The sequence below is a fragment of the Lepisma saccharinum genome, chromosome 22 (genome assembly GCF_977018435.1).
Source record: "Lepisma saccharinum chromosome 22, izLepSacc3.1, whole genome shotgun sequence".
NCBI classification, from domain to species: Eukaryota; Metazoa; Arthropoda; class Insecta; order Zygentoma; family Lepismatidae; genus Lepisma; species Lepisma saccharinum.
Window position 1 is genome coordinate 33803988 of NC_139250.1, and position 24971 is coordinate 33828958.

Sequence of the window (24971 nt, forward strand, 5' to 3'; positions counted from 1 at the left end):
AGTATGGGATATCAAGCATTCCATGTGCATTTGGAATTATTAATACAAACATTAGTTTCATGTCTTTTAAATAACATATTGTATCGAACCTATAACTTTTTATAGTAGAAGTGGGATTTTATATATTGGTGTCTCCACTTAATTTAGTTTCATTAGCATACGAAAGCTAAATTAATTCTAATTTCGTTCTTATTTTCTCATTGGTTGTTCTCATTAGCACTAAAGTATCTTACTTCATTTCTGAAACAAACCTTAGTTTGAAGAATTTTATATATGAAAATTTTCATAGGCCTTGCATTGTCCCATACTCCTAGACAAAGTTAATAATGTGTGCGTGTCACACCCTTCACAAAATTTGTCACACCCGTCACAGGCAAAAAATGTTTATTAAAAAAGGAATGTAGTAATATTTTTAGAAACTAAAGGCATTTAAATGTCGAGTAAAGTTTGGTTTCTGAAAATAAAAAAAAATTGTTTCAGTATACTCATAGGTTTCACTGAGTTTTGTGAAATAATGAAGAAGATACTAAAGTTAAGTCTCAGAAGTATCGCACCCGTCACAATTACAGTATTTTGTGTAGCTAAAAGTTGGGACGGGGAGGAATGTTCGGAAAGTAAATAACAACTTTCATCAAGAAAAATGAAATTATATTAATTGATAGAGTTTCATATTTGAAGGTGCTAATATTCTCCTTTGTAGCCGCTCAGTCGTGATTCATTCATTCTTAGTTTTCGACTTTTAACCACTGTGTTAATTTTTTTAAAAAATCCACATCATGTGTCCAGGGATTGCAATGTGATTTAGTAGATTACACACTACCCTGAAGGCGGAAGCAGAATCAGCCTCCGAAACGTTGGTAATTCTTTAAAATTAACACAGTGGTTAGAAGTCCAAAACTAAGAATAAAAATATTCTGTAAATAAATTTATTTATAGACGATTATTTGTATTAAATCGAAAGGGTGTCGTGCGATGAGCACACGTACATCGAGCGCACAAAGGAAATTTCGTACATCGAGCGCACACTTCCTGAATGACCTTTAAACGACCGTACGTCTATCTTTATGATTAAATGTCAACCTTTCGTCACACTTTTTTCCAGACGTGGAACTGGACAATGTGTAATCTAATACACAATTGTGGTTTAAAGGTTGTTGTCTTTTAGCAACGGCTTCGACAGTCAATTCAGCAGTCATCTTCGTCAAAACTTTTCAGTCGGCAATAGCCTCGTCACATTAGGTTAGTGGCTTTCAATCCAACTTGGTCACGTACGGTAGAATTCTCAGGCAGCGAAGCAAGTCGTCGGTTTCAGCATAATTGTCTAGAATGGCTTGTATGCGTCTGTCCGTTTCAATGTACTTGCGTCTCCTGTTCGTGCTTTGGATTCCCACGTCTTGAGTCATTATTCTGCTTCTTATGTCTTCCTTCTTCTTTCATTTTCTGGTGGAGTACGTAAACGTTCGGATTTGGTGCTCCAACGATCCTGTTAAAGTTTTCGTTCCATCCTTCAATCGGATTATTTGTCCGGTGTCTTTGGCCGGAAACATTTTTTGCCCGGATTTTGCATAGTTCCCAGTGCTTTCCTGCGTTCCTGGCACAGATTGTTTTTCACGTTCTCGTATCTAGGAACTTCGGTCACCAAATCGTATCTCCGGTTGAACAGTTTACCAAACTCTTGCGTTGACTAGCGTGGAAAGGTCATCTCTGCCTCTTTTCCTGCACTTATACTTGGCTTTTTCTACTTCCAACTCAACAAAGTTTGGCCCACATTTAGTCTATGGGCCAAGTGCCAAAAATCAAGAATTCGGTATAATTTGGGGATATTAATTTTCCTCTATGCCACAGTTATATGGCTGTGTAAGAATACCAAAAAACCATGCTTGCCATCTGAAAGTGGTAGCTAATAGAAATGGCGGCTAATCCAAGATGGTGGATATTGACATTTGAAAAAAATACTATATCTCTGAAACCAACTACTCGATCTCAACGAACTTTTTTTAAATGAAAGCTTAATATATGTTCTATATTTAATGTTATCTTTAGTTGTTCGATAGGAGCAACCGTTAAGTAGTTAATCACGGATTAGTAAAGAAAACGCATTTTATACTATTAATTTTATAACTATTACTAATTTATTAATAATCTAGGCATCTGAGAAGAAAATGTTCCAAACAAACATTGTAGCGTAAAAGCTTATCTTTAATTTGACATATTACGCTTGTTGGTTTTCACCTTAGAATTCATATAAAACAAATGAATTATGTAGTGTGTGCATCGAATTCTTCTAGCAGAATGTGTCCTTAATCCTATTTAATTACACGTATTGTAACTGGTATTGACTATTGAATAGCATATTTTTGATATATACATGCAATAACATATAATAATAATAATCATAATAATGATTAATAATAATGATAGTGGCCGCGGTGGCTCAGTCGGTAACGCGTCTGACTACCATGCTAAAGGTCCCGGGTTCGATCCCCGGCCGGTTCAAATCCGGGAACTTTTCTAACGGTGGAAGCGGCCCCGGCGCCTACCCAGCGTCGAATAACATGGGTACCTGGGGGAAACCCTGGGGGGTAAAGGCGGTCAGGGGCGTGATGCTGATCACATCACCCCCACTCACGACCGGATCAAGAAAGTGTGGGGCGTTACCCCCACACCCCCTATACGCCTTCATGGCGTGGTGCTAAGCACAGGGGAACACTTTACCTTTTTTAATAATGATAGTTGTTTTTGTTGTTGTAGTATTAACTAGCCATTAATTTTGTTTAATTGTTACCGATTTTCAAGGAAGAATGTTATTGATTGATTGAAATTAAAATTTTGTATGCGTCAGCACTTAGGCTATTTTCACCCGTCATATTTTATGAGGCCAAGCCTCTTACAATGTATAAAAAATCACCATGCGTGTGTCTAAAATCTCCTTACCCAGGGTAAAAACCGAGGCGGTACTGGAGCACTCAGCACATACTATATTCCTATGAGCAATACACAGGACACCATGGCCTCCCCGATGGCTTAGTGTAACGTCTTCGCCTTGTAATCAAGGGGACCCGGGTTCGATACCCTGTGGAGGCACAAAGTGGTTCGGATCCCACTTTAAACTGTAGGTCAACTCCGGATTTTCCTATCTGTCCATAAAGTGTACTTAGAAAGAAAATCTCAAATCAAACAACACTACAAAGGATTGTGCTGGCCGTAGGTTCACACGCCAGAGCCTCGTTGTTTTCCAAGACTGCAGTTGCTGAGGTGAAGTACGTGGAAATGAGGTTAACATTTGGGAGTGTTCAGAAGAACATCATAACATACGCGTTGGTGCAAGATTGGGTGTGTATGCTGGATGCTATTTAATTACCACACGTAGCTGCTTACCTCTTGCAAGTGAGCAGGTGCATTGTCTTGAAGATGATTCACAACTTTGAACATGTTTACCTTTGCGCCATTAGAAGGACTGTAGCTTTCTAGTTTTTAAACGCAGATTTGCATCATATTTCACACTATCATGTATCATCGATATATGGGAATAACTATTATTGAACCACAATATTTATTGAACCATAGTCGCATATATCATATAGGCTATGTATGTATGTATGAATGAATGTTCATGATAATGATGTTATTGTAGAGATATTCTTAATAGTAAATACGCCTTTGTATGTCTAGATAATATATACTGGTTACCACTAATATGTTATGGTCATTCCCAGATAGTACGTAAGCTTGTGGCAAACTTACGATAGCTTGTTTATAGCTTGTCAAAGTAAGTTTGATAAGGTAAGCTGTATACATGTTCTATGTAAGTGGTACTCGGCAGTAATGTTCACAAGCACATTTACTTTGAAGAAATGCTACTGTCGGAAACTTAAAACTAGTGAAAACAAGATTCATGCAGACTTGCATTGGTAAGTTTGCTGAAATTTCAGCTTATGGTATTTGGGTTCAATCCTGCAGCAAACTCACACCTTGTCATAGAGAGTTTTCTGGAAGCTTCTTCATTTCGCATTGCAAGCTTGCTTCAGGCTTGCAGTAAGTTTCTGTGCTATCTGGGTTATGTGGAGCTAATAGTACTAACTTTTTCTTACATTTTTACTATTCCAGGAAATGAATAATCCGTTTGTGAAGGCTCTCGCTATCTTCATATTGATCTCTTGTTTAACTCGCCTTTCAAAGTCAGTTCTGCGATACGCTCAGGACCAGAGAAGGGATCTCAAGAAACTGCTAGAGCTGCTTATCTTTGAAACGTTTGAGGAAACGAACTGCATACTTGTTTTTCAGGATTCACACTATGAATTGGGGGACTTTGAAATAAGATTTGGCACAAAGGCCCTTCTTCCTGTTATTTACATGACTATTGCAACAAAGGAAGCGTTCTTGTGGGGGATTAACGAAGGTTGTAATACTTTTGTTCTTCGAACCAGCAATATAACAGGAGCTTTTGCGTTCATTTACAATGCAACGTTAGAAGCGACAGTGAGGAACGAAAGAAACTTCATTGTCTTGTGTGAGAATGAAGAGGAGTATATAGATATCTTTCTCTACGATTGGATGTCAGTGTTTCCTCACGTTTATATTATTAGTGCTTCAGAAAAGTTCGACGTAAATAACTCTACAATATATAACATAATCACTCACGATGTAGGAGACCTTTTGAAACCGAAAACATTTCAAGTGACTGCCACGTGGGAATGTGGTGAAGTCCATGGATTTCAAGCAACAAAAATGTTAGATTTTAATGGAGTATTGCTGAACATGATTTTCTTAACACACAAACCCGTTACCTTCGTTTCAGGCAGTGGTTTTGATGGCAGTGACTACAGAACAATGGTGGAGTTCTTGAGAAAATTCAATTTCAGCTGGAGTATTGCGTTCTTAAATTCCACTTGGGGACAGCCAGACGACAACGACACGGTCCACTCTTTCTATGGGGAGTTGAAGTCCATGAGGCACCAAGTATCTGTACCCGCAGACTTCATCACCAAATCCAATCTTGACTTCTTCGATATTAGTTCTTTTGCGTATCGGTCCAGTCTCCTCTTCTTGACTCCTAAACCAAGTAGGGAGAGTTATCTCTGGTCGTTGGTTTCCCCCTTCAAAGTTTCTTTGTGGTTGTTTGTTGTTGGTTTTGTTCTATTTTCTTCCCTCTTACTCAGATTCTTTGCCAGTCTAGACCATAATTTTCACCCACATCACGTAGAAAAGTATCTGAAATATACTCACTGTCTTTTGGATTCCATCAGTATAGCAATAGGTATTTCCATAAGGAAAGCCAAACATGGAGTGACGAGGCACTTAATAGTCTGGCTTTTTTGCACATCCACCCTGCTGATTACTGCATACACTTGCAATCTGACTTCATACATGTCACGCCCATTCTATGGAACCCCAATCAACACTTTGCATGATCTTCTAAATTCAGAACTAAACTGGGGAACAGGGGACTTATTCATCCAAGAACTGATACAAGAAGTCACCGAAAAACCACTGAGTGCAATAGCAAAAAGGTGCATCTTTCTAGAAGATGTTGACGAGCTCAACAGACGATCTAGCGAAGGTGGGTTGGCAATAGTCGGTGAGAAACTTGAATCCGGTCATCTGAGTTTTGTTGATACAATCCATGACAATACTCTGCGGAAAATGCGGATGATGAGGGAAGATGCATTGGGCTTTCAGAACGGATTTTTGTTTCCAAAAGGATCTCCACTTTTAAGAATCTTCAATTTTTATGTAGATCGCGTAAGGGAAACAGGCATCATCAAGAAGTGGAACGATATACATCCCGATGGCACACATTACAAGCACTTTTTTGCACTGGACAATAAAGACGAAGTTGATAAAGTTAATCCTTTCTCGCTTACTGACATTGGTGCAGCTTTTGTGCTGGTATTTTTCGGTTTCTGTGTATCTTTGGCGGTTTTCTTTGCAGAAGTATCTCTATCCTTCAAGGTGAAAAAATGTTCAACAATGCAAAAAAGAATAGATGGAAGAAAACCTAGACTGTAGGTGAAAACACAAGGAAATTGTCGTCAGTCCCTTAGATTGTGGTTCACAAATTATAATGAATATATTCTGAAGATGTTTTCATTCGCATTCTGAATTTTTGAAAGTTTTGAGTTGTTTAGGGTTGAAGATTTATAGTTCTCCAAATATTGGAAGGACTGTAGGTAGACGGGAAATGTATATGTAAGCTTACCTTTTTATTAAAGAGAATAACAAAATGACAGTTTTCAATAGCATACCTTACAAGAAAATAAGAGGACCATAATTACATCGTTCAATAATATTAAATATAATATCAAGTGAGGCAATATGCGACTCAAAAATGGGATATGATGAGACAGTAATATACAATTTGCAAATAAAGCTTTGTAGGAGAGTACATGACTTTGATACTTTTACTACAAAGTTTTTATGGAGACTCCTATGTGTGTGAACCAATAACATGTTTATAAAGGCAATAAAGTAGAGCTACGACGTTACCTTTGCAAGAGTACTGAAGATGTAGTCTCAAAATTTTCCTAAAATATGAGACACTAAAGAACTGAAAGAGTAAAACATATCTTTGATTGTTTCACTTGTTTTCCGATATTTTGCTTTTCATTTTCAGATATTTAATTCAGCATCCAGATTTTAATATTGTGTTTTGGTTACACACAGGTATTCTGTTTTGAAATGTGAAATACAGTCTCAATGCTTCCACAAGGCTTTTAAACACATTTCTAAGCTTAAGAAGTATAGTGACAGTTCTGTTTTACTGTTAAGTGCACTAACGGATAGCCTCGGAATTATCGAAATCCATACATAAATCTTTTTTTTATGTAAGGAAGCCTATAGTTATTTTTAATTCAAAATTTAAAATACTGTCGAAGTTGGAGGGTGGGGGCTGCATTTTGCTTATATAAAAGTTCCGATGTAAAAATATTACAGGAGTGTGAATTATAAATAATGCATGAGGAAATATTGTACGTACAAGAAAATGGTGTGCTTATATTTTGTAGAATTCCCCGAAAAGATTCTGTAGAAGTAATTCCCTGCCTAAAGATGGCTGTGCCTTCTTATGCTATGTCCGAAAGGTACAAAAAAAAAGGCTTGAAGTATCAGGTGGTTATAATTAAAGTGACGGTGTTCAGAGTGGTACAGCACGGGCTGTAATGAGAGTAGCAGTCTGAAACTTCGTAGATATGCTAATGAAGCAATGCGCTCGCGAATTATGCAAAAAAAAAAAAAAAAAAAGTTCCAATTCTCGCCACCAGGGTAAAAAATGGCGCTGTAAGCAGTCAAAACTTGGTATAGTTACAGGAAAAACACTATAAATCGCAGAAAACAATACTCTTTGTAATAAAATATCGCTACAATTTCACTATTCGAATTACATGAACATTACAAAAGGAAAAAGCAACAAGCGTCACCAACAACAACCAGGGAGCTCACACAATGGTTAGGCAATTTCACCGACTTTGACGTCAGAGTTATGGAAAATTCCACGTTTTGACTGCTTACAGCGCCGTTTTTTACCCTGGTGGCGAGAATTGGAACTATTTTTTGGCATAATTCGCGAGCGCATTGCTTCATTAGCATATCTACGAAGTTTCAGACTGCTACTCTCATTACAGCCCGTGCTGTACCACTCTGAACACCGTCACTTTAATTATAACCACCTGATATGATCTTGTTAGAAGTGACGTCACCTAGTGTAGTTCAAAGGAGCCAATGAAACTAGCAATTTAGCCCAGAGTACAAAGTAAATGACAATGCACACTTGCTGGCTTGTTGATTAGTTGATTGATTGAGTTGGTCTTTTAAGTCCACTATATGCACAGTAAGTACAATCGGGACTGTACCTACGGTTTAAAGTGGAATCCGAACCACTAAGTGCCTCCACCGGGAATCAAGGACAGGACCCTACCGTTGCCACATCGGGAGGCCTTTGCTAGCTTGTTGTTCATTTGCTTGAAATCATGGAACTCGAAAGACAGCTGGGTGTTGGTTGTGGTTCTGTTGTGTGGAAACTTTATAAAATGCTATGTGATTTCTATGCTGAAAAATAAGTGTTTATAACGCGGGAAAATCAATATGTTCTTACTTAGTCCCAGTGAGTTTGCTTTCCCCATGACACTGAGCAGAAAGGAAGAGTGGCGCCTCCCAGCAGACAATTCCAGAACTACTTGCAGACATTAATTCATAGTGCATAAGGTTTGCTGCCCGAGTTCAATATCTGCTTATAATATGTTTATCTGTGCCGTAACTGGTTGAATGATTGCCCACATCTGTTGAGGGCATGTGTGAATGAGGCCGGCAGTTGGTAGGTAGTAGCCCTTGGCTAATTGATTGCATTTTCTTTACTGATTCCGGTCAATAGTTTATTGACAGTTTGGTCTTTTGCATGGTCCACAACAATGCCATGCAACAGTGTTGCAGAGTCTAGTTTGTAGAGCCCGACCCTGTGGCCGAGTGGTTAGCACATCGCGCTGCGACGCCAAGGGTCCCGGGTTCGAATCCCGGTCGGGCTTGGTTGTTTGTGAATGTCCATTCATTAATTTCATCATTTCATCACTCATCCCCATCTTCGCAAATTAGCCAAGAGGCACAAAACGCGAAGTAAAATAAACTAAATCAAATCAAATCAAAATCAAATCTAGTTTGTAGAAAATCCAAGTTTTATTTCTTTCTTTCCTTTTTTTTATTAGTATTGTGTGATGAACTGTATTTTGTGATAATATAGGTATTTTAATATTCCAATTTAACTTTTGAATATTTTGAAACAAAATTGGTGAATTTGTGTTGATAATCGGAGTGGAATACTAATTCACTAAATTAATCAATATTTTTTAGCAACTTCTGTTACAATTTTTAAAGCTTTGGTATTGGTAAGATTATCAACATAGGTATGGTTATACTAACTAAGTAGTATTGGCTAAGCTCTAAATTTCGTGAAAAATAATAATACCAATTAAATTTTATTGTAGAAACCGTTATTATTTACCGTAAATTTATCCCTGAAAACCTGAAATTTTACTTGAATTTCTTCAAGGTTTTGGAGTAGTTATATTTGCACTACATATGTAGTCAGGCAAGTTGGAAATATGTTCATTTTGTTTTCTTATATGTAGTATACTAGTAAGGGTTGGGACTAACTACTATTATCCGTTTGTGTTCCAAAACTACTGTGCAGAAAACTCCTCCTCTGTTCATAAAATGCGTCACTACTATATTCCAGAAGTCAAAACACTTTCTCTCCAATTTAAAGTGCATGTCGTCTTTGCCGGTAAAACTGTTGTTACAATGTTGTTCGTGTAACCCATTAAATTATTTAAAGATATTAAAATTAAATGTTTTGTGCATACATCTAACACGGTAGAGCAAAAGTGAAATTATTATTGAGATAAGCATAAGAAGAAAACTAGTTTCGTGAAACCATCACTAAAATTTTGGTAAAATGCTTTATTAACTATTAATGTGATCTGAAAGTACAATGCACTTCTGTCTTGCATTATTCATTACGTAAGTTACTATTTTTCAGTAGAAAATTCTATTGGGTATAATTACAAGTCCCAAATCCATGTAGGTGCTGGGAGTTCGTATTGGTCGTCGGCATAAATGGCGCATTGCTTGTAGTCGCAGGGTGTTATCCTCCACACGTACGCCAGTCTAGAAGCTGTGGGGCAGGAAGATATGTCCACCGTCACAGAGTTTTCTGTGTTAGAGGCAATGGGCACATCTTGCTCGTTGCCATTGCAATATACCTTAAATAAAAGCATACAAGTTGGTTAGGAAGATAATTTATGATACATCTATTGTAAGTATAGATGGGAAATTACGTGAAAGATAAACAAAATCCAGTATTATAAAGTTTACTGGAAAAATTACACATAAGGCCTCAATTTTCGCAGCATCCAATTACCGTTAAAAATACCAAGACCGTTAGTAGAGTATTTGTGGTGATACCGTAAATTACATTGTTACCATAACTAACGTAACATTTTATGATTCAGTGTCAAAAATATATATTTAAACTAGAATATTGTAAAATATTGTAAAAATGAGACATCTATTGTAAGTATAGATGGGAAATTACGTGAAAGATAAAAAAATTGAGTATTAAAAAGTTTACTGAAAACATTACACATAAGGGCTCAATTATCGCAGCATCCAATTACCGTTAAAAATACCAAGACCGTTAGTAGAGTATATGTGGTGATACCGTAAATTACATTTTTACCATAACTAATGTAACATTTAATGATTCAGTGTCAAAAATATATTTTAACTAGGATATTGTAAAAGTTATATTAATTTCTAATAGTGTACCTTACGTGCAAAGTACACATAAAAATACATACCTTACATAAACAACAAGTGTAAGATGTAAAAATCTTACAAATTTACAAACCTTAGCATTTAGAAAAAAATCTGCTTTCATTCCACTTTATACACAGATAGGCTAATTGGTACTGGGCTTACAGTTTAAAGTGGCATCCAAATCACTATATACCTGCACCAGGTATCAAAACAAGGACCCCATTATTACAACGCGATGGCGTTACCACTATGCCATAATTAACAACTTTAGCGATGCTGCATAAAGAGAATATAAAATCTGCATACGACTCTCAATTAGGCCTATAGCCTGAATTTTATTTCGGGGCGGGGGGTATTTAAACGTGAAAAAGTGGGGAAGATGCCCTGAAGATGAATTTCTCTGTAGCTATATTACAACTTATTATACAACATGTTTAGTCCTACTAAGGAAAGAAAAATTACCACTGTACACTCTTTAAATAGGATATTTGTAGGATTTTGGGGGCTCAAGTAACATGATTTCTAAGTAAGTAAAGATATTCACTTACCAAAAATCCGTCATTGTTCTGTACTCGAATATTGCTGTCGTACGTCAGAATAATATTATTGCCCTCTTTCTGGATATTGTTTACCTGCAGAGGACATATTTCGCACTGTTAATAATTCTTAGTAAAAACAAAAAGGCGTACACATCATTTAAATTTTAGCTTACAGCAGCAAATTGTTAGAGTTTTGCTTCTTTACCGATGACAACCTTTTGGCGTGCTTTCATTATGATGTCATCTTAAACTATTAAATCATGTGAATTTGAATATGAAGGTAAAGATAACTACACAGATTTAAAGAGGACGTGCCATTCTTTCTTCTAATTGGGTCATGCACTTCAGCTCTGCAAAAATCTTGTCGTTTAGAAGGAATTTATGTGAATTTTTGATAAATTACTTCCATTATAATTACTACTATTAATACTACTGCTGCCACCACTATAGTTCCCTATTGGGGGAGATAGAAGATTTTTATTACCGCCTGCACACGTTCCATTGATACCATCATTTACTTGCTTTTCGGTGATATGACACTGCAGATTTCGGTTCTGCCCAGAAAAAATATTTCAGACATGGAAAAACAACAAAAATTGCAAATTTCACCATCCAACTATGAGACTAGGGGGTATACATTCACTTTAGAGGTATGAGGATAAATTTAGCATCAAAAAGACACTAAATTGGACCTTGATGAAACATTTGAGGAGTTTGTTGGGAAAGATTTGAGAAAGTTTTATGAGTGTTTAGGGGAGTGTGGATACATCACTGATAAACATTTATCGTATGACTAAGTACAGGAAGGTACAGTGAGATGCACAAGTATTGTCCAGCAAATTGTGCATGATCATTTTTCTTAAATTTTCTCTTGCTCACTGCATGTTTTTAAGTAATAGACGTGTATCTGGTGCTAACATTGTTATCAACTTGTTGAAGAGTTGTTTCAATTCTTCATGCTTTCATTTCGTAAAAGTTTCTTTGTAATACTTATTCATCCACTGTACTAATACATTGTGGTCAACCTAGGTCGCTTTTCCACACTTTAAATGTTATTCTCACATAATGTAGCTAAATTTGTTTCTTGTGATTGCCACCATTGTGTATAGTAGTTTTGACATTGAACTAGAAAACATAGTGTGTTATTAATGTATGCGAGCTTATGTAATTGTATTAAGAGTTTGTGGCTATATTAACTTTGACGGAAGATCGTAAATGACTGTCAGTGCTTTTAGCATAATGAAACACAAGCAGCCGGATTCCTACATGCCTTGGAAGGTTCCGCTGTCAATTTGTGCACTGCCATGCTACTAAAAAAAATTACCTTTACCATTTTTAAAATATTAACTGACATTGCATTTAACCCTAATTAATATAATTTTAATGATTCATGTAAAAAATATATTTCTGCATGCAATTATAATTTATACATGCTAAAATATTAGTATTAAAAACGGTCGAATCCAGTTTTTGTGACTTAACAGGAACACTTTGACATTTTAATGGTGGAATATTGCAACTTCTAACCACTGGCGTACACAGAGGGAGCTGCCCCCTACACACACACACACACACACACCCCCACACACACACACACACACACACACACATCAACATTTTCAAATAAAAGCAGCGAAGAACTCGTGAAAATCAGAGTGGTAAATGTACTCCTTTTTTAAAATGACCCCTTGATTGTCTTCTTGAAAGTGGAAAGTTCTAAAGATATGGAATATTTTACTGTGTATGCCCCCCCCCCGTAGAAAGAAGCAATGTACTATCGACCTTTAGAATTCCAGCCCCCCACAGAAAAAAATCCTACGTATGCCAGTGCTTCTAACAGTGTGCTCTTTGTCTTTAAACTTGTTTTTGTTATTTTCTTCGTAATGCCAAGAAGCACCTCGATTATCTATGTAGTTAAGAATTACTTTAAAGTTAATGTTAAAGTAGAAAATAAAATTCGAAATTAGTTCAATTTAGGAAGGATCCCAGTTAGTATTTTGTGGATTATGTTTATCATGTTTAAAATTGAAATTACATTTTGAAGACCTGAGAAGAACCTAATTATCTTAGAATTGCACACTTCAGGTGATGAGGGACAATTTCCCCGAGGTTCTTCTCTCTGTAGTAGCTGGGAAGCACTGTTGCCAACTTAGCTCTTTTGGAGCTAGGTGCACTCGTTTAGCTGTGAACTTTAGCACCCGCCTCCCTGACCCACATGGTGCCATCACTGGCTTCGGCTCACATAGAACAAGTTTTGCCATAATTATATATTTTGAACGTGATATTGTTATATTGTCTACGTTGCCCCACCCCTTCTTACCTCCACAGCTACTTTTTTATTACACCGTGGCTGAAGTGAAGATGACATAATATTGTTATCAGGGAATCCTATATTTTCGATTTCATACGAACATCGTTGTATTATTGAGATGGGTGATGCTACCAGATCTGGACGGTAAAAACTAAGAATAGATTTCCATAACTTTAACATTAACGGTAACATCAGCGCCTTCATCCCTCTGACACCAAAAATTAGCCTAAAAGGCACTTTATCCAGTCTTCGATAATTTAGCTCCTTGAATGTAAACTTTAGCTCTATTTAAGGTGAAATGTATTTGTTTTATGTGCATTAGGTTTGGCAATACTGCCAGGATGGCCACAGGAGGAAAGGGAGAAATGCATTAAGCTTATGGGAGCAATATTTTATTCGTTCTCTCGGGAATATCAAACATCCAATGACGTAGAAAAGTACATGGACAGGAAAATGTCACGTTGAACAATGTCTTAGTCGTAGGAAAAGTCGAAACCGCCATTTGATTAGCCGTAACTTGAAGTTGATTTCCCATAAGAAATACATGGGATTCTGGTATACTTATTGATCATGTTTTTCAAACAACATGGAGAGAAATTCATATTCTCTTGTATACTTAAGGATTCTTTTAGTAGCAGTGCCCATTTCGACGATATCAAAATATGTGCACCATTGGTGCCAAATTGTTACTCTCCCCCTTAAACAATACTTAGCGGTTACAAACAAGTGACTCTCCCCCTTAAACAATACTTAGCGGTTACAAACAAGTATCAAAAAAATATAATGTTTTTGTACTGAAATCATAATCTTACTTGTGGTCCGTGCGTAGGATACTGGGTCATCTGATACACAACATTTAGGGCGGCCATGCTCAGTCTGTCTGCCACCGTCTGCTTGTCTCTTGGGTGAACGCTGAAATGGATTTAGAATTTAAGAGAAACCAAACATGTTTATTTTACAAATACCTGAAAATGTGTTTGTAATGAGACTGGCATTCTTAGAGAAGTGTTTGCCAATATTTACATTGATATTTCAAGGATATATATATATATACAAAGTGTTCATTTTCATCTATCCTGTATTTAAGATATAGCTATATCCAGTGGCGGCGATTGGGTTCCAAAACCTGGGGCCAAGGATAATTTATTTCCCTTTCTAGACAAGGTTTATCATAGTGCAGGGGCAAAAGTGGCAAAACGTATGGGGCAGTTGCTCCCCCTCGCACCCTCTAATCTCCGCCACTGGCCATATTCATTCACAGGGTGTCTACCAGTCAAGAAAAAGTCTAGAAATTATGCTTGTGGTGAAGAATATTTTATATTTTTTACAGTATTGAGAATTAACATTGTTATATACTTGTACTGGGATTTGATAAAATTGAACATTTGCAAATCTAAAATTGGATTGAGTTGTGGTTAAGACTTGTTCACTTTGTTTCTTAAGAGTTACTTGTAAAAGTATTAAATAAAATAATGTTATTATTATTATTATTATTATTATTATTATTATTTGTTCAGCACAGAATACATTTCTCAATTATGTTGAACATGCCATTTTCCATCTAGAATGAAGTCTGATGCATTGATTTTTACATGGATTAATAATTCAAGCAAGTTTAAATCTCTTTTTAAAGTACAGCTTCAGTTTTCATCTTAACCAGCCTTGTGGTAGGGGTTTTTCATAGAATAAAAAAATATATTTCTTAATTTCCAACTATACCTAAGTAGGGGGAGGTTTAAAAAATGTTTGAAAAAGGAAAGAAAAGTCAAGAATTTTCGATATGTTATTTTAATGATTTCAGAATTGAATGAATGTGATATTGAGTCTTGAAATTATAATGAGAAAGTACACAGAGAGAGGTGTAAATAAGTATTTCGCAAATGAATACTACAGGGGAAATAGAGGCAAGTAAGTTTTCCATAATTGCACAGAATAGCAAATTTAAAGTTTGAAACCAAATAATCTTTATTCTTATTGATATATGTTCTTCAATACTTGTATTATGAAGCAAGCGTATATTTCTTTGTATGAAAATGAAACATGAAAGAAATTGATTCAAGAAGAGTACAAAATGTATAACAAAAACTTTCTTAATGTAGCAGCTTACAGCATTATGAAGTGGTGCACAAATTCACTCGTTCAACTTTATGCAGTGCTGTCCTTATTGTTTCTGCCCCTTAGGTCCATGTGGCAGCTTTGTGTAGTAAACCTGAGCCTTTCTTGTGCAGAACACTTTCAATTCCTGAAGATCTTGGAGCTTTTCGTCTGATATTTGTAGAAGTCTCTCATTAGCTCTAGCAGGGTGTAGAAATTCGTTAAATTCAAGATGAGGTGAAAGGCTTCTGTTTTTTTTTCTTCCCGCGGACGATTGTGGAAACCCATGATGCATTGTAGTGTTTCAGATGCATGGTCGGACGGTGAAGTTACTTTCGTAAAATGACTTGACTCCTTTTCCCCCCTGTATTCAACTGACTTACCTCCTTCTTCCCCTGTATGCCAAACCTTCAAGATTAAATTTCTCAGTGACTAACTTCCCTGTTGCTCTGACATTGAGTCGACATAAACTATATCATTCAAGCTACATGAATCTGATATTAACTCATTTTCGACCATTTACTGACTTGCCTCCTTTTCCCCCCGTAGTCTTCAAATGTAAAGGAGGATCTGCCTAATAAACAAATTACAGTGTTCTCCAAAGGTATTTCATGAAACCGTACACTGAAAAAAAACACTGGTGTTCAAGCGACAGTGGTCCTAGGAGGTTCACACCACATTTTGGTCAGTGGCTTTAAAATATTGTCGATTACAACCATTTATCTATGTTATTCAAACACCACTGAGGTTAAACGTTGGTAAAAATGTAGTTTCGGCCTCCTGGGACCATTGTCTGTGTCGCTTTAACACTGAATTGTGTACCAAAGATTAAAGTAAATGTCTTATGTTAAGATTAAGCAAAACTTTGTGTTCGGTGGCTACTGATAAGATGAATTTGCTGAACGTAATGAATTTGTTAAGAACGACTGAAGTACTCACGACCCTAAGGGAGAGTTATCGTCTGGAAGATCAAAGGCGGCCGCCATGAAGGACTCTGGCATGACAGGGTTTGGTGCGTATCCATAGTCAGCCGTCTGCGCCCAGCGGAGGAAGGACCAACTGTCCCAAGGGTCGTGCGTGTATGGCGCCAGCTGCCGAGAGAGATAGAATGTAAGAATTATTTACAAAATATTGTTTAAAATTTATAAGTAACAACGAGCATAGATACTATTGTGTACATTGCTACTCTCTGCGATGATGAATCATCACCAATGATCTGTTCAGAAACGAGCCACGTTTTGATCTGCTTGCACCTAAACACCCCACATGAAGTCAATCCCTGGAACAAGAATTTGAACCTGTTTGTGGTGCAGTGAAGAAGATATGCAAAACAAATTTGTCCTGTTGTTATGCAAACTCTGACCTCAAATTAGATGCACAAAATATCTTCCACATAGTGGACGTCAATTTTATATTTTGCTTGCATCTATCTGTTGATATTCTGAGTCCATTTGTGGAAAAACAAAAGGCGAAATGTAATTTGAAAAGCATACTATTCAGGCTCCAAGATAGGACTAAACAGTAGGCTAATTAAAGAATTTCAAGATCCAAAATCCTTTGGTGATTTGAGTTTATTTTGATATGTAGACAATTTGTTACAGAATTGTGAAGAACTCCAAGTAGCAGCAATGTCCCTTTGAACCATGGAAACTGTGGGTTGTTACCGGAAGTCAGTGCTAGCGATGTTACCATGTTCCACGTGCATTTTTACTCCGTTGAATAAAAATCAGCATAAAATCAGTTTTTCAATGTAAATTGACAATAATAATAGATTTTAAAAACATATCAAAGAGCTTCAAAACAAGACCAATATTGTTTTTGTAGGACTAGCCAATACCAAGAAAAAGTTGTTTTGCAAAATTGATAAGAACATTGTTGTTGACAAATTTTAAAAATCTGAAAATTAGAAATTGTGTTTAAAACCTTTCTGCCCGTACCGTACGCGTACTAAAATTTCATCACGATCCGACCACCAGTAAATTGGGTTAGCAGAGATTAACACAGAATTGAATTACCTAAATATTGATGTAGCTCTTTTTTATGTAGGTCCACTGGTTAATTTTAAATTGGAGTCCAAACTCGAGTATCTAAAATTTTTAATCCGACAATAGGTGAGCAGGTCACAGTACACAGACCGCTCCCAACTCTGTGCAATTGCATCCGAGTTATCAATGCCTAGTACTTGAACGCTGTGAAAATTTTCATCACGTCACTAGTGAGCAGTGCTCATTGAGAGAAGATAAGTTGGCAAAGTACAAGCAGTCAGCTCACAAGAAGATCCCCAAATGAGGGGAGACGGGGAGCAGGGGTAAAGGGAAGGACCGTCCCATTTGCAGATTTTAGAGGTACCAGAATGTCTTCCACTGCGGTCTAGCGTTCTTTTGGAAGTGTGTAGAAGTTGATTTACGTCTATCACACAGAGCTTGTATCTGAGGCAACAGGATTTTTTTTTCAGTGCCCACAATACTTTTGTATTCATTATTCTGTGCATTATTTAGACTTATTTAAAAGAATTTCAAAAAACAATACACGGCAACGACTTTAAGGTTACCAGAGGACATTTTTAGATTACAAAAAAATGTTAACTTTCGACGAAGATGCAGGCAGCACTTCGATCAAACGTTTTGTGCTTACTGGTGTTATGGTGAGCTTATTGTGAAACTTGGTCTCACTTTAAAATAATAACATTGTGCAAGGTGTTCTGCCTCGGAGTTATTTCATCCAGACTTAAAGTTGGGAAACCGTTTTTGTCAGTCGTCACTAAAAACACATTTGCGTTTCGGCATGGTTCAGATCTCTGCACTGCCATGTAACAACTAAGAGTACAACAGCAGTTAAAAATTACTGTTCATTTCTGAATTCTGATGTTGTGAAACTCAAATCAAAGAAAGCCGCTGCGTATGGCATATTCTTACCTATTGTTAGAAACTTGGTGCTCACCACGCGCAGCGGTAGATGTAACAAATGTTTTGAAATCAAAACCTCATGCGGCATGGTGGTGACAACAGAAGAGACGCAAGAGTTCAACAATTTTTCTTTGTTGGAAGAAAAGTTTGTTGTCTTTGCGCTTCCAACTGAGAGTGTTGTATTTCCTTAAATTGACATTGAATACAGAAACAATATTAACAATTATTTACACATAAGATTTTTTTTTATTAATCTTGATGTTAAGCAGCTGTCTATATCCCAAAAAAAGAGGATATTTCCAATTTTTCCTAAAAACCTGCCCAGATTATTTTTAGGACCCGACAAAAAGGTGTTGTCAGGGTAAAAGAGGATGTCTTGTAACCCTAAACGATTTGCGTCGCTGCACTGGTTACAGCGAGCCCACATGTTTTTCTCATCCAGAGTGCATTCCCCCAACCCTAATAGTGGAGTCGCCTGTCGCCACGTCACTGGACTTCCGTTGGGGATCATCTACTGAGTGGTCAGCTGTAGCTGAGTGATCATGTTGCTTGCTGAGCACTCAGGTACATTACCTGGCCCAGGCTTCTTCCCTTCCACAACATTTCAATGTATGTTAGTAAGAGAAAAAAGTCAGAATCTGACCTGAACAAATCCGAAAGGGAAGGTGGGGCTGTCTCCATCGTTTCCTCCAAAGAACTTGCTCTTCCAGTCGTTGATCATTGCAGGAAACATGCAGGTATAGTTGTTAGGTTGACCTACGTTGGCTTCACCTAAAAGAAAGCAAGTTGGTCAAGAGATCTGCAACATGATGGAGGAAAGTGCCTTGTTATCTATTCAATGAGCAATAAGAGATCAATCATAACTAAATACTTATTTATGCTACAAGGTATCTGGTGAACCGTTACAAGGAATGGCTATTTCTTTCAGTGTAAGCAATTTTATTGTCATATTTGCAACGTCCAATAGGTCGATTGGTCGCAATATTGTCACAAAGGTGTCTCCTACTCTCTAAGCCAGGAAAAAAAGGACTCAGATCAGTATATCATGCCTTGCTTGAATAAAACACAACGTAATTTATAGTAAAAGATGTTCATATACACACACGTACATGCATGCAAAACATACATACTATATACAAAAATTTTAACACCCCCTATAAAATGTAAGGGAGTTAGGCTGGGTACAAATGGTCATGACAGAAACTGGTTTAGACTTTGGGGGGAACCATATTGGCGTGTTCCAAACGGACGTCCGCCATATTGAATTCAACACAACATTTTTAAAAGGGAATGGGGTGATGTGATATATCAAATCAGGCTAGAATTTCACGAGAAATGCAATGGTGAAGGTTTTTCTAAACCTATCTTTATTCAGTGAAACGTTATTACTGCATGCTTGTAACAAATGTCTCATTTTGAGGAATTTTATAGTAAATTAGAAGAGTGTAATAATAACGAAGTCTTATTCTCCCGAATAGAAGAGTTGGGGGGCAAAATGAACATGTCTTCGAGCACGTTACCAGCGAGACTTTTCTTGTCATCACCACAATTGTTCTCATCACAATTACGAGGCTTGAAGAATTAAATTGTTCACCATACATTATGTCTTACTTCCATCAACAAAAAATCATGTTATAGGCTTGTGCTATAACTCTATTTCTATCCATCTATAGTTAAATATATGGATTTCAAACTCTTACAAACATGAAATTCTATCCATTCCTCACATACACGATCTTTCTCCTCACCATCAAGTTTCAGATTTCACATATATTTTCAAAATCATGAATGGACAACTCTTCACTAGGTGTACTCTTGTCACTTTTTGACAATCAGATCCCACGTATCAACACCAAATGCCACAACTTCTTTCCCACAAAAGCACCAAGACTGTCCCTAGGGTACCTAGGTCAATTCACTTCTCTATTCGCGATTAAAATTACCACCTGAACGCTAGTGTTGCTTCCAATATGGCCGCTCTAAGTAGGATAACTCTTTGTTTACATTCAGCAGTAGTACGAAACAGCAGCGTGTTGTCATGGCTGCTATGGAGGAGAAACGTTTAAATTACACGATATTTTTAAATATTGGAAATGCGATGTGAATTCCAGGAACTCTAACGAAGGTGAAGCTGTGATGAGAACGAAGCATTTAATTATGATAGGCAAAAATAACAGGGAAAACGCAGACGAAACTAATGTATAAGTACTGGTTCTTCAAAGCAGTGCTGTATCATTTGCACCTCATATTGTCACTTGGATTCTCGGAAATTATTTGAAAATAAAGAAATTGAAATTGACCTATACTTGAAAAGCTGGCAGGAGAAAATTGCGAACATATCGTTGCAGTTCTTTCTCGATAATATTCACGATTTCGTGACCAGGCTATCCTCTCTAAAAAAAAAGGACATTGTACTGAATGAAGCAGCAACATTAGCAATTCCATTTTCTTTTTCTGGTTACATTTGACATTAATTCATTCTCAAACTATTTTAATCTTCTGTCTTAATCGACTTGCACCTGTTCCAAATTTCACACATACATAATACATGAATGCATTGGGTAAGACGCTTCATGACTTTTCGAAAAAGAAAAAAAGTTTTATTTATAAAGTACAATTTAAAACTTTACTTTCATGGCAATCTCTCGAAAAATAAAGTGAATAGACTCGTGCATTCTTCGTAATTTCCTTGCCGAATTACAGTGTTATTCCCCATGCCAATCTTCTGTCAATCAGTTACGTTTCCCCTGATTTATTTACAAATTTTATTTTATTGATTTCACGGGGTGGAAATACATGAACACTTTTCATTCTGACCCATAAAACGATTTAGAGCACAAAAAAACCTGAACTGTAGACCTTACTCGTTCGCATATTCCCCATGCTTTAAACGTCTTCAACACAACGTATCCTACTTAGACTAGTTCCTGAAAGTCCCACCAGATGGCATATCGGTTAATTTTAATTGCGAATAGCCTAGAAACCCTATGCAATTCATTAAACGGCCATACATGGTTCCATCTCTCCAACCAAACTTTCAAAACATCAAACAGCTGAAGAGTTAATAATACTGGTTATACTGTCGTCGTTATTGTTACTGTTATTGTTATGTGATGTGTACATGTAATGAACAAGTATATAACTTGGAAAATGAAGATGAATTGCATCAGGGGGTCTACCGGTCTGGAAATCCTGGAAAATTCAAGCAATTTATTTTGACTGGAAATGTCAGGGAAATTTATTTTTTCTGGAAAAAAATTTACATTTTTTGTAGTAGTGCACTAAAAATAGGTTTTTGAGCAAAGAAAAGTTGGACAAGCAAGAAAGTTTAAATTGGATGTGTGCATACTTTAACTCAGTTTGATGTAACAGTAATTGCAGTAAATATTCTATAGTTGTTGTTGTTGTTGAGTTGGTGTTTTAAGTCCACTTTATGCACAGTAAGGCTAATCGGGACTGGACCTACAGTTTAAAGTGGGATCCGAACCACTTGTGCCTCCACCGGGTATCGAACCCGGGACCCCTTGATTACAAGGCAAGGACGCTACCACTGCGCCATGGGGGAGGCCCGAAATATTCTATAGTAAACGCTCAAAGAAAAGGGGTCATGTCTTGAACTAATAGAAATCTACTACACTAAGTGGCTATTGGAATTTACCATTCTTTTATTGCAATTTTTGGGTTGTGTTTGATATATATTAGGATGTAGGATTAATACATATATTACTAAACTTTAGTATATTTGTATGTAGTATGCATTATTTATGCTACAATTGTTTTGATTTTTTATAATGAAGAATCTGTTAACCAGTAGTCAATATGGCAAGTATTTCACAAAAGCTCACTCCCGTCAATTTCTGTTCTGTTTCTCATCTCATCATTACTTTTATCATGTGAAGTGAATATTCTAAAAACACGGTTAAGTTGAATTCTATTAGCTAAAATATAGTGACCGTTTTATACACATATTTAAATGCAAGAATCCTAATGGCTTGGTCTGGAAAATTTTGTTTCTTGGTTTGGAAAACCTGGAAAAGTCAGGGAATTTTGTTTTTATGAAATGATACACACCCTGACACTTCACATTGTGTTTGGCGTTCTAATTAATGTATTTATTCAGTTGGAAGATAATTTATAATAGCTATTATTAACTGCGATTACTTTCAAAAGCAGACAACTAACACTTAGATGTGTCTAACTAACTGTAAGTCGTACAGCTCATACCTTGATACCAAATGGCTCCTCTGATGGACATCTTGAGCAGAGGGTTGATCATGGCATTCCACAGCTGGGACGCACTGTTTTCATTTCGGGGCGTACTGAAATAGGTGGAAAAGAATATTAACAATACATTAAAATAAAATAAAAAACAAGAAAAACAAATTTACAGGGTGATTCAAAAGTCCCTCAACATCCCTGAAAAAAGCATAGGAGTTAGACTGGGTACAAATGGTCATGATAGAAACTGGTTAGGCCTTGGGGAACGATATTGATGTGTTCCAAGTGAACGTCCACCATATTAGTGGCCATCATATTGAATTCAACTCAAAATGAGAAGAGGGTGATGTTAAATATAAATTCAGGCTATAATTTCATGAGAAATGCAACGGTGAAGGTGTTTTTAAACTATCTTTAATCAGGAAAAAGTCATGCTGCTTGATTGCAACAAATATATCCTTTTCCAGGTGTGAGAAAACGGTGCCAGAATGCTCCTAACGCATGAGGAACGCCTTGAAGAGAATGTATTCACGCCTGCGAAGAGCGTTTTGTCATACCGTGGTCCTCGCGAGGCCAAATTCTCCAGACCTTCGCTCTTTTGTTGCAAAACGTCGCAACGTGACTAGAGTTTACTCGAAACAAATGTTTCTTCCAGTGTGTGGCCACCCATAAGAGCCCTATGTTAAACATTGCCCGAGTTGGTTTGCATAAAAAATTACTCGTTGTGTCGTGTCCGATCATGCCTTACTAATTTAAAATCGATTGTTTTATTTATTTTCTTTTTTTAAAAAAAGGGTAGTGATATTATACAGAGAGCTTAATAGAGACTCGATTGCACTTTGGACATGGCAATCGTTTTAATTGTAGGAGCAATTAATTGTATTGCATTAGAACTACAGTAAATGCTTCCGTACATGTGCATTTATTATTTCTGCTATTATTACAATTGAGATGAACAATGGGAGTGCAGAAGGGCACTTAAATACAAGAGTTTCGCAATCACCCCTTTGCATCTCCTTGCGCGTTCTGGGTAAATTCACCCGATGGATGGATTGACTGTTATGGTTAAAGTCCTGGTTCAAACATCAGTTCGGTATCTATCATTGACATAATTGTAATAATTGTAATTGTAGCTCGAGAGGAAGTCGACCGGACGAGTATCTGGTTTCAAGCCAGCACCTCTTTTTCTGAGAAGCGCAGTTGGCACTTTTACCTGCAGTGCTTAGACATCCAACACGAACTGCGACTTTATACTCCCAAGGGCTCCACATTGTACAGGGTGGAACATTTTGGATTGCCCAGTTTGAAAATAATATACTCAGCCCTAGAGACAATGAGACTCCAAAAATGTGAAATCATCCTTTTCACTACACTTGTCCATTTACATACACGCCACGTAGAATTTGCTACTGCGCTTTGTGTGCATTTGCTACAATTATTTGTGAAACACTATGTCTGCCAAATTAAAACTTTTCGGACATCTTTGAAAAAGAAAAGTTGGCCACTCTGCATGGACGGACGACGACTATCAGTAGCCATGGAGCGCGGCCCATTCAATACCCTTCAGATTCCCCGAACTAACTGCCCCAGACCTTTTCCGTTGGGGACACTTGCAGGATAAGGTGTCTGCAACCAGAATAGTAAGTGTGGAAGAGTTGAAGGAACGCATCTCCGGAATCGTCTTGTCCAGTGCATTGCTAAACAAGGTGGTCATTTGGCAGACATAGTGTTTCACAAATAATTGTAGTAAATGCACACAAAGTTTAGTAGTAAAGTTCACGTAGCATGTATGTAAATGGACAAGTGTAGTGAAAAAGATAAAGTTCGATTGTCTCTAGGGCTGAGTATATTATTTTCAAACTGGGTAATCGAAAATGCTTCACCCTGTATATAAAAAGAGAAAAAGCGTAGCACAATAACACAACCTAGCAAAGATAACCGCAACCTCAAGTTATGAAATCTGTAAAGAAACTGAATTGGCAATATCTCCTTCACTCCACGTGAACTTGGCAAGCGTCAGTTCCTAGAACGGACGATATTGGTGGGAAAGGTTTGAGGGGAGGATATACAGGGTGTCCCACGAACGGCGCAACTGGGAATTAAGAGTGGCGTTAGTGGCGTTACTTTGTAACCGAAACCTGTACATACATAAGTCAAACACCAAATGTTAGCCCTGTCCAAGTAGATATTTTTAAACATAGAAACAACAAACGGGGTGCAGTGTTGTTCATGCAGTGTTGCCAAATGTAAGTAAAAGTGTAAATTTATTTTTCCACAAACCATGGAAAATTGCATGTCAAACCTTTGAACGGAAATTTGAACCTCAATTTCCACCTTGGGTAGGTGGACTATTTTGCCATCTATAGTTCAGAGAAGAAAACCGATCGCTTTCGCGTATAGCCAATCCTGAAATGCCTCGTGAAGGCGTACCGGTCCAAATGGGTGTTTTGAAAAAATATGAGGTACAGTAGCAACACTGTTGATGTTTGAAGGCAACAAAAGGTGTGTTTAGTGATGGTCTATGACATGGAAATACTGGAAACAGGAAAAAAAGAAAATGAAAATTATGGTGAAAAAAGTGTTACTTACCTACTCCTG

At 37.0% G+C, this 24971-nt stretch overlaps 2 protein-coding genes and 1 non-coding gene across 3 annotated transcripts in view; 1 reads left to right on the plus strand and 2 right to left on the minus strand.

The window, feature by feature from the left end:
- Nucleotides 1-4110: 4110 nt before the first annotated feature.
- LOC146004810 (uncharacterized) lies at nucleotides 4111-6009 on the plus strand. Its single transcript, XM_083143837.1, has one exon. The coding sequence runs from the start codon at nucleotides 4111-4113 to the stop codon at nucleotides 6007-6009; it is 1899 nt and encodes a 632-aa protein (XP_082999963.1).
- Nucleotides 6010-9491: 3482 nt separating this feature from the next.
- Nucleotides 9492-24971, minus strand: part of LOC146004811 (sialate O-acetylesterase-like) — a 47751-nt gene continuing 32271 nt past the window's right edge. The window contains exons 8-13 of the mRNA XM_083143838.1: nucleotides 22380-22474; nucleotides 18799-18926; nucleotides 16189-16340; nucleotides 13968-14067; nucleotides 10854-10937; nucleotides 9492-9749 (exon numbers count right to left, since the gene is read on the minus strand). Of these exons, the coding sequence (XP_082999964.1) occupies nucleotides 9549-9749; nucleotides 10854-10937; nucleotides 13968-14067; nucleotides 16189-16340; nucleotides 18799-18926; nucleotides 22380-22474 (760 nt within the window). The 3' untranslated portion in view covers nucleotides 9492-9548. The remainder of the gene's footprint in view (nucleotides 9750-10853; nucleotides 10938-13967; nucleotides 14068-16188; nucleotides 16341-18798; nucleotides 18927-22379; nucleotides 22475-24971) is intronic.
- TRNAT-UGU (transfer RNA threonine (anticodon UGU)) lies at nucleotides 21649-21723 on the minus strand. The gene has a single exon. It is a non-coding gene; the product is annotated as a tRNA-Thr (tRNA).